Source organism: Acanthisitta chloris, unplaced genomic scaffold (genome assembly GCF_000695815.1).
Source record: "Acanthisitta chloris isolate BGI_N310 unplaced genomic scaffold, ASM69581v1 scaffold17453, whole genome shotgun sequence".
Lineage (NCBI taxonomy): Eukaryota > Metazoa > Chordata > Aves > Passeriformes > Acanthisittidae > Acanthisitta > Acanthisitta chloris.
The window spans coordinates 56,414-67,100 of record NW_008666742.1 but is presented as its reverse complement, the minus strand read 5'-3'; the positions used below and the strand labels follow the sequence as shown (position 1 = coordinate 67,100).

Sequence of the window (10,687 nt, the reverse complement as noted above, 5' to 3'; positions counted from 1 at the left end):
AAGAAGTGGCTAATAGACAATTAATATACAGGATTACACACTTAGCTAATTAGATGGTTTTAAATTTTTTTGTTAGATTAAAATGTACAAGACCCCATAAATCACTGTTAGAGATGTTTAATAAGCCTGAACTCTCAATTTTCTTCCTGTCAATCAGGAATGGAGACACTGACTTTTCCTCTCACCCAGCGAGACTTGTCACATGGAAGAACCTCTGTGTTCAGAATAAGCCAAAATGCCCTCAACTCCCAACCCTTGCATTTGTTTGCAGGACATCACATCTTAAGTCTGTGTTCTCATGTTCTGTTCCACTTGTCAAGACTGTCTACTCTTGCCCTTGCACGTGAAATGGGATGTTCCTCCCATCCCCACACGTTTGGCAGTCTCTTGCTTGATGCCCATGAGGGACAAGGATTTTGCATGTGGCTTTTTGCAGCCCCTGGCAAGAAGGTGCTTATTTTTAACATGAGACTTTCAGTTCTGCCAAGCTGACCCCATTTAGGTGTCCCTGGCCATGCAGCAGTTGTTGACTCAGCAGCACCTTCCCTTACAGGGTGCACGTGCGAGCCAAGCTGAGCTGGATCCCTCTGCTAGGGTGTGAGGCACCGCTTTAACCACCTAATGGAGGAGGCTAACAACTGCAGACTCCTCAGCAATCAGTGCAGGAGAGACAGCTGCATCTTTAGGCGGCATGTCATGCCCAACAACACTGTTGGCCAGGAAGAATTCGCCTCCAAACTGTAGACAGGTACTTTGAGATGTCTACATGTAATACCTGCAGGACAGTAAAGTGTTTAAGCTCTACTGCTGTCAACAGAGACCTAATCAGTGCAGTAATGAGGGACAAAGCAACACTTCACTGACAAACCACCAAGGGCTGTTGCCTGAACACCAGTGCCTACTGTTTGGGGTTTGTGGATTATCAGAGATCAGGGACAGCACATTCATCACAGCCTGGTGGCAGCCCTGCCGCTCAGAGTGGCCTCTGGAAGCCATGAGGGGTACCCCATGTGTCACACATGGCACCTTGAGGCAACTGTACCCTTCCAAATTGTCCCTGTGTACAGAAAGACCAAAAAGCTTCTCTGTGTGCAATGTCAGCTCAGCCCCCCCAATCACCCATGGTGACTGTGCCTCCACCCTCAGAACTAAAACAAGTGCACCAATGACCATTTCTTCTAGTATTTACTCCACAATAAACAACTCACAGGCTGTTTCAGCAGCACAGAGTACTCTGTAAATTTTGATCTGATCGGACAGAACTAGGAGACTGATACAGCAATTGGGCTGTAGTTTGTTGGCAAGGCTCACAAGCAGTGCATCAGAAAGGCACAACACAAAGGAATGGTGTTGACAGGCAATGGCTTAGAGTTGACCAAGAGACTGCATATGGTTTTGATGATTTTTTAAATATATTCATAGCTGAAGTAGGAAGAAAGCAAAGTGAGAATGGGATCAAAGGTGGAACAACACAAAGCCTGACATGTCTGTAAGATGTCAGCTACTAGCAATAGTCAAATGTTTTGCTCACCTTGTAAAGAAATGTGTGTATTACAATCGTGGGGATAAATAAGAGTGATGTGTAGGGCTTCTTTACTCTCATGCTTTCATGTTCAAGGCACTTTACAAATATGAACTAATTTCTCCTGACAGTTTACATCAGAAAGCTAAACTCACTAAATAAAAATACACTGAGAACCTGAGGAAATGGGGGTATGGGAACAGATGACTTGCCCAATGTCTAAAATTAAATTAGGATCAGAGGAAAGGTATAAATGTACATATTACCACCTTTTATTTCAGCTCTCAGCTGACCCAGCAAGAGTATGCAGTTCGGTGGTTTGCACAGCATTGCATGCATGAGGGTTACACTGAAGCACACTGGCAGCAGCTCTGAGATGGTGTCCCTGGAATGACAATTAGTCCGAATAGATGTTGGCATAGGTGTGTCCCTCAAGCCATTTATCTGTCTGAAAAAAAACAACCGATCTGGAGTTTTTCATTACTGATTTTCACACTGCTGACCAAGTGTACTCATCTCTTCCTGGGCAGAATACAATGCTGAGGTATCACCATCTCTCCCTCCAGACACTTCACTGCTTCAAAAACTGAGAAAATATCATTTTTACTTCCTCTCCAGTTATTGAGGTCAAGAGATAATTCAAGAGCACTCAAATGTGCAGAAGTCTTTTTAGTGACTGAGTGGGATTTGCATCCAGGCTTAATGCCCTAGAGAACAGTGGATGAGTGTGTGGTGAGACCAGCCTGTGCTGACAAGAACAGAGGATGGCATTTCAGAAGCACAAATGTGTTTGGGATGGTAGAAAGTGGCAGCAGACACCTTTGATTTTATCAAGTAAAGATATGGGACTATAGCACACAAAATAGAAAAAGAGAGAAGATGCTCCAAATTCAAAGAAGCATTATGCTTTTAATGAAAAAAACCCACCCCAGATTATTTTGATTGCAAGAACTTTAACAGCTCTTCTAAACCCAAAAGCAATGAAAGGAAAGGGCTGAACTTTACTGAATTTCCAATAGGGCGAGGCTGGGTTGGGGTCTCCAGGGTCCTTCTTGCAAAGTCTTCATGGCAGCATTTCAGACCTTGCTTTTCCCCCCTGTTTTCAGCCTATCACTGGATGGTGATTTCTTGCATCCCAGCACGGAGAATATTATATGAATGTGTCTGGATTCATCCACTCTCTCCCACTGGATCCTTTGCAGAACCAGATAACCTCCAAGGACAGCAAAGTCAGCTGAACAGCTTGTTATAAGGTGTGCAGGTAGGATGTGGAATATGGCTTTGGTTCCAATTAGTATTTAATTCTTTGTGTAGTGAAACATCTTGGAGAAATTGAGTAGTCTGAAGCTGTGGACAAAGAACTCAGCTGGGATGTTAGTTCAAACCCTCCTTATAGAGCAGAGGTTACTTGTCTCTCGGCAGGGAGGGGAACACACTCAGCATTATTTCTGCCTTTGTAATCTTGTGAATGACATCTCAGTCCTTTTGAGAGTCCAGCTCAAAAATCAGTGTAGCTGCTATAAAAAACTCTGCAGTGAGCTGTTGCAGCATTTCCAATTCTGATGCACACGTAAACACATCTGATGATACTCACTAAGTTTGTTCCAAATATATTGGCATTCGAATTCATGATTTTCAGCAAAGAAATCACTTGCCGGAAGATCTTTACCCAACATTATGGAAATGTTGCTTAAGAAAAGGTGAAGGTACACTGCCAACTTAGTTCTCCATGGCTCTGGATTAAGCAGGCTTTGTCCACTGATAAGTCACATGCTGCACTTGTCTCTATTAACACTGTTTCTACTCAGCTCTTAGACCTTAAAATGTTTATCAGAGGTCTGTTTGAGTGTCCACAGCCTCAGTTCTTCCAAAGTTCAGATTGGTCATTTCAGTCACCTCTCCTGAAAACTGATTGCACTGGTAGCACCTTTAAAATTCCTATCTGATGGTGGGCCAAGCACAAGCACCGCATGATAAAATATTTTAATTTCTCTTTTCAGGACATTTTTCTGTTTTCCTGGACAGGATCCTGGAGCTCCAGTAAAGAAGAATGTTCCCTAGGGAGTCACCATAGTAACCTGTGTGGGGTTTTTTTTGTTGTCTAAGATTAAATGTAATCAAGGGAGAAATTACAGAGAAGAATTTTATACCTGAGTTCATAATTTTCATATAACACCAGAGCTGAACTGTACCTTCAACTTCCTAAAGCAATAACAGTCACCTTGAGGCTGGTGTCAACTTGGTAATTTTCACTGGAAAAGAAATTAACTGCTGTATTTATTATTCAAGAGCACTGATTAGAAAAAAAAATCCACATCTGAAAGATGTAGCAAATAAGAAAGAGAATGAGATCATTAGAAGTGTAAAGACATGGAAGTGGGAATAGCTGCTACAAATAATGTCTAAAGTTGCAATGCATGAGTGCTCTGCATATTCTATTTTCTTCTTAATAGGGTTCAGTGATAGTCTGCTCTTAAACTTACAGTCAAAGAAAAACTCCAAACCCATGTTGTCCTTGGAAAAAAACTTCAACTCTCATAGTGGATATGAGAAAGTGATTTTTGAATGCATCAAGATGAGTCCAGCAACAAATATAATTTGAAGATTCAGAATAAAAACAAAATTTGTTTTAAGAGGATGTGATGGAGGAAGAATCCATCCAAAGGACTCTCAGTTATGAGCATCAAAGGCAGATCGGGAAGTCAGGGTTCAGGAAAGGGCATGAGAGCTGAGCTACCAGAAAGCTGATTTCCATGAGAAATAACCCAAAAGAGCAATGCTGGGAAAAATCAGATATAATCTTGGGAGGACAGCAGGGAAGGAAGACAGAAGTGAGCTGCGCAAAGAGGGTGTGCAGTCCCTGGTGGAGGCAGGCTGGTGGCTGGTCCCTGCCAGTGCTCACATCACCATTGGTCCCCTCTGTCCCCTGCTGTGCACCCCTGCCCCCCCGGACACCCTGACCTCAGCAAGACCTCAGACCAGGCTGCTTGGCTCTACTGTGAGGAGAGAGAAGACCACAGGCCCTTGTGAGCAGGTGAGCATGTGCCAGATGTGAGATTTAGTGCTCCCAAATTGCCCAGCCTGTCTTGATTTTGTGTCTTCCCCCCAGCTGGCTACCTTGCCCATCCATCCTAGCTGTTCAGCATTTCTTGGAATTACTCAGAGATGGGGGAAAAATTATACGGGCGGTGGGAGAACTTGAAGCATCTTTCTGAAGCTTGGGTCACTGTCTCCTCTGCAGTGCAAAAGAGCTGACAGAGCCACTGTCAAGTTTAATTGCCCCAAGATGATGTCCTTCAAAGCTGTATATATTATGCATTTCTGTTTATCCTGAAAATATGCCACCTAAACACTTTAACTGTAAGTGACTTTAACAACTCTAGCTGCTTGACCATGATACGCAGCGGCAGGTGGGTCTGGGTTTATGATGTTGGATGTTTTCTGCATCTTCTCTGGATATTTAGGGGTCTGTTACCCTGTGGCTGATTTGCTCTCCCATCTTGGGATTGCTGGGGGAAACAATGGGACTGGGCACCCCAACAGAATGGGATGGGTTGGAAAGGCTGGAGGGGAAAGGGTGCAAGGGAGGAAGCAATATATGGCTCTAGACATGGTGTAAGTGGTAATAAAAACCTCCAAAACTGGGAGTTTTTGGGGAAATCCCTTTTAACAGAGGAATGATGTGAGAAAACAGTCTCATGTGGGATAAAGCAGCAGGCGGAAGACAACCCTGGAAGTCAGACAGAAACTGGATTGTAATAAAATCAAGTGTTACTGCAAACAGACCTATATTGCAATAGCCCTTTCCTACATTAAGGAATTTTGAATTTTCAATGAAACAATAATTTTATGAGCTTTTGGAAGAGCTTTGAAAAGAGGCTAAGGATGCATCTATGGATGTTGACTCTTGGAAGTAACCTGGAGGAACCCAGAGATGCAGTCTGTGTGGTGGAGATGACATGGAAATGGGGGAGCAGCAGGTTTTGGAAAAGAGAGGACAACAATAGGACAGGGGGTGCACAATGTGATGGTAGAGCTGGAGGCTATGAGGAGCTTGTGTATGGTGGTCAGCCCATGCTTAATGCTTGGGGTAGAGACATGAGGGCAAGATTCGTGAAGGTAAAACTCTCCTCACAGGCAGAAAGGCAGAACTGAGTCTCCCAAGGGACAGGAGGGCAGCTGGGGGACCTTAGCCAGGGGAGAGGGGCAGACCTGAGTGAAATTTAACAATGAGCTTCTTTTTTTTATAAAAAAAAACACAACTAGGAAAGAGCACATCTGTGCTGTTAGAAACACTGTGCAGAAACCCTAAGAATTCCAACAATTTGGTTATAACAAATGGCTCAACTTCAGTTCAAATAACTGAAAATCATACAAATTTAATTTTGGTAAAACCTGCAGTAAATAGGCTTTCTTTTGGACAAAACATTTTTGATTGTATGGTTGGCTGCTTTTTTTTTTTTCCACATAAAAGACTGAAATCCTTCATTTGCCCAGGTTTACTCATGGCTAGAAGGTGATTTAAACTGCAACATTTTGGGTACAGGGAAGGGGGAAGAGTGTTGAGCAGATAAGTCTGAGGTTTCTGTGACTGAAATGAGAAGCATTAGAGGTGCAGCCCTGCAGTATGGATTTTAGAGATGAGTTTTCTGATGATGTGAAAAAGAGGCAGATGGACTGTAGGAAAAAGATAAGCAATCACTATTGCAGGGCTAGAAAGCAAGAAAAATAACAGAGCTATCAAAGGATATAAAGAAAAGAGTGATGGGAGAAATGAGAATGAAAGATGGAGAATTATCTATGGGTTGTGACAGGTTTTGGACCACCGTGATGGGAACTTGTCAGAAAAACATGCAAAGAGCAACAAAGCTGTGTCAGTCTTGATGTCCCAGGGCTGTGGTTTGGAGTTTTAATTATCTGTGCATAGTGTATCACTCAGTGCTCTTCTTGTTCACAGTTCTGTAGAGTTTGAGATCAAAAAGAAAAACTGCCACTGCATTTTTGTGGTGTCCTGTTAACACAGGCTACTCAGCATCAACAAGAAAAAGCTGCTTTTGAGGCCAGTTTTTCTCTGTGATCCTTTAAAAATGTTTTACTTTGAAAAGCTGGTTTTAGCCTTATAGCAATTTTTAATTCATTTGACTGTCAGTCATTTGGGAACAGGCTATTCTGAAGCAAAGGACCTTCTTGCATTTTACTAGTTTACAAGTCTGTAAAAATGAGGTAGAGAGACAAAGGGAAGGTCCAGGTGTTTATATCAAAGTTTGTGGTGCTGCCATAGATCTGCTTTATCTGACAATGCTAACTGGTTCAACATCTATAAAATAGTTTCTGGTGTGTTCCTTACCTTTCAGTGTCAATGGGGCAACACAATCGACTGTGAGATCTGATTTATTTGCTTGTTCCTGTCATTCAATGTATTTTGATTCTGACCTGGAATTTTGGCAGTAAGTCTATGCATTTGTGTTCCCTGTTCTTTCAGTTCTGATTAAGCTTCTCCAGCTCCACTGTGTCACCTACTCCTTGCCAGTGGACAGTGGCATCTTGCAGAAGTCCTGGAAGAAGCCTTTTCACACAATCCTCTTCAATTTACTAAAGAAAGACCATGTCTGCTTTTGATCTGAGGAACCAGAGCATGCAGTGTACAGAGCCTGAGATAGACTATATCACCCCCCAGATGAAACCGAGGGATGAAATGTTGGTCTTTATAGATGGTAAATGGGTGAATGAGATCTACTGCCAGCCACACTTTCCTTCCCAACTAAAACTCTTTAGCAAGAAGGCACAGAATGAGTGGAGCATCCGGGAAGAGAACAGAGTACTCTGGCAGAAAAACCAAGTCCTCCAGATCAAAAACAGGATGCTCTGGGAAGAAAATAAGGCTCTACAATGTCTCCAGTCACAGAATAAAGCCATCCAGGTTATTTACACTAATGCTATGCAGCAAAGCCTCCAGAATGAAAATAAGCCATTTCCTTTCTTCAAAGAGAGGACCATAGGCTTTCAGTTCAACCCAGGTCACAAAGCCCTCCAGGCAGTCCAGGAACAGAATAAAGTCTTAGAGGATTACCAGCAGGAGACTAAAACAGTCCCTGTCACCTGGAAAGACCAAAAAGCCATGAAGGTCCATGAAGAGAGCAAAGATGCCACCTCAGATCTTCAGAAGAACACTATCATAGCTGTGGAAAAAGGTAACCCTGGCCCAGTCCTCCAGCAGGAACATGAAGGTAAAAAGAAGAGCATCAGCTCAACCCAGAATAAGACTGAGTCAGCACCAAGGGCACAGGGTGAATATGAAATCCTCCACGTTCTCCAGGATTTATGTGAGCTCTTTCACATCTTCCTGAAAATGAATCATCTCCCTAGGGAGAAACAGGGCTGTCAGAATCTCTATGATGTGAACAGATCCTTCCAAGAAGATTACAATAAATTGAAACTGCATCTGCATGCTGTGAAAAGCACTGTGTCAGACATTAGGGTTCTGATGGAAATGCTGGAAAAGGAGATCATTGCCATCACTTCCCCAATGTATGAAGAAGGAGGACAAAAGCTGGCAACTGAGCATCTGTTTGAAGACATGTGAAGCTTGGTGCTAAGACCTGCTAGTTCAGTTCCTGAAAAGCTTTTCTCATTTTTTCAGGAAACCTAATAAAATCCCAGTAGAGCTTGAAGACACTTGGGGAGCATTGTGTTATTCTGAAACTTTCTTGCACTACTTAGATGTATTTCACCATCTGGTTGTACAGTGTGGGTAACTGTCATGAATTTGCCTAGTGCCAGAAGTCATGAGTTTTTGCATTTTTAAAAAAGGTTTCTGATAATAAGGGCCTAGATTTTCAAAAGATAATTCATGCTTGAGGATCCCAACTGTGAGCTGAATTTGAATTCCTGGTGGTCATGTTCTTTCTTATGGATGGCCAAGTTCAGTGGCTGAACTGTGTCTTCTGCCACGCACCAGCCTTCCACCTTTCATATAGGGTAAGCAGTGGATTATGGAAAATGTAGCCTTCCAGATGAGACAGACCCATGAAAGGCGGTAGGACACAGAAAAACAGACTATATAAGCCTCATTCTTTCTGGGTAAGCCTAAATACCCTCACCAGCCCTGCACCATCACCCAGTGGGTCTTCGTTGACCAGACAACTGCAGGCAGGCAGGGAAGGGCTGACCTCTGCACCTTCCTGCTACTGCTGCTTCTTTTAGGGTTTTTACACCTTGTCCTTGTCCTGCCTTTTGTTTGAATGTCTGATGATTTCCCTCCTTTGTTTTAAACTGTTGATAACTCATATCAACTCAGCAGTCCCTTCGCAGTGCGTTTTCTTCAGCTTTGCTTGCTTTTGAACCTTGTACATCTCAGCAGCCACCATACTCTCTTGCATACAGACCAGCTGATGGGACACCTGCAATTCACCATTAAGCTGCTTTCAGCAGAGCTGACCCATTGACTGGCAGCTCAAAAATTTGGGCCCTGCCTCAGGGATAGAGCCCCAGAGAAAATGAAGACAGATATGTCCTTACCTGTGATTGAGAGGGTGAGAAGAACAGAGGTGTCACACTCATGTGGGTGCTTAGGCTGTGGGGAGCACTGATTCTGGAGAGAACTGCCTGTGCTTGGACTGTCACTGAACTGTAACATGCAATCACTGCCTGGGAGGGGTGGACAAGGAGATTACAGTGAGAATACGGGTTCTAGTTTATAGGCCAAGAGCATACTCCCAGTCCTCTGCTACAAAGTGATGGTGGAAAAGGGAGGATCCCTCCTCCCACACATCACAGTGGGGCCACGTGGAGAGAATGGAGCAGGCAGCAGGGCTTCCTCTGCACAGAGCAGCAAGGTCCCTCTTAATTTCTTGGATGATCAGACAAGGCAGGTTTTTAGCTGCCCCAGAGAAAGCAAGTAGGTTGCCAAAAGCAGCATTTTGATGGCTGCTCAACAGCTTAAGCCAGTATTTGTATGCACATCTGCTCATGCTATAATGGATACACTAGTCTCAGGTGATCTGCTGACACAGGAGATGGAAAACCTGTTGATATGCTTATATTTAAAAATTTGGGCTAGTCTCAATTGCATGGCCAGAGTGGTTGGAAATACATTTTTCTCTGTCTTGGACATACTGGATGCAGTGCAATTTGTCACAATCTTTCAGGCAGAATATGGGAGCCTTTAGGTAATCTAACAAGACAGGTGCAAGAAGACTTCTGCAGAGCTATTGTAGGAGCATTATTGCAAAGAAAAGGGAAGGTTACGGTGAGGTTTATCTCTTGCAACAGGACCCCAGAAGCAGGTTGTCAGTCTAGTTTATGGGTCTCTAAGTGATTTGGCACCAAATTACCTAAAGCATGAATTATCTTTCACCTTGTATTTCACTCAGACAAACACCATGCCAAATACCAGTATCACTGTTTACTTGAGAGGCTTAAAGCAAGGGGTATTTTCTTCTGCTGTTAGGGCTTCAAGATGTTGTGGCAAATCTCTTATGGTTGAAGGTAAAGGGCTACTCTCAGTGGTGCGGGGAAGGCTACATGTGTAAGGGCCAGGTAAAAAGAAGAGGAGCAATGTTCATTAATAGGTGTATGTAGAGACAGCAAGTCACTCCTGCTTAATGACTGGATCACAACTATAAATAGATAATGATAGAAACATTTCAAGATAGGCTGTGCCACCAGCTGGAGTCCCTTGTTTCTTTCTATTGCCTCTATAATTACTTTGGAGACAATCAGATCCAACTTAGACATTCAGTAAGGACCTTGACAGTCCCAAGCAGAGAAGTTGTTTCATCAGGTTGTGAAGTGGCACAAGCTTCAGAGCGTGTCCCAGTCTCTGGCTTTGCTTTCTGTGAGATGCCTTCGTTAAGCAGCTGATTCAGATCTCTCCATTGCATGAAGAAATTATTACTTTGTGAATAAAATTGAGTTTGTTTGGGAAGAGCTTAACTGTCAGGCACATGTGTAGGATCCTCAAGGGAACACGCTGCTTCTCCCGAATGCTAACGATGTTCCTGGAGGGAATTAGGTTTTGTGAGCCCTTTGTGCTTTGATCACTGCTTTGGATCTTTGATCTTTGTGGTTATAAAGAAGTCTATACCTGATGTATGTTTTTTTGGCATCTCTCACAGAGAAGTTGAATGGACTCATGCCTTAAAGGTTTCTCAAGTCTGTCATGTC

The 10,687-nt window shown here is 43.2% G+C and overlaps 1 protein-coding gene across 1 annotated transcript; it reads left to right on the top strand.

The window, feature by feature from the left end:
• Positions 1-7,127: 7,127 nt before the first annotated feature.
• On the top strand, positions 7,128-8,105 carry SPERT (spermatid associated). The gene has a single exon (XM_009072263.1). The coding sequence runs from the start codon at positions 7,128-7,130 to the stop codon at positions 8,103-8,105; it is 978 nt and encodes a 325-aa protein (XP_009070511.1).
• The last annotated feature ends 2,582 nt before the right edge of the window (positions 8,106-10,687 follow it).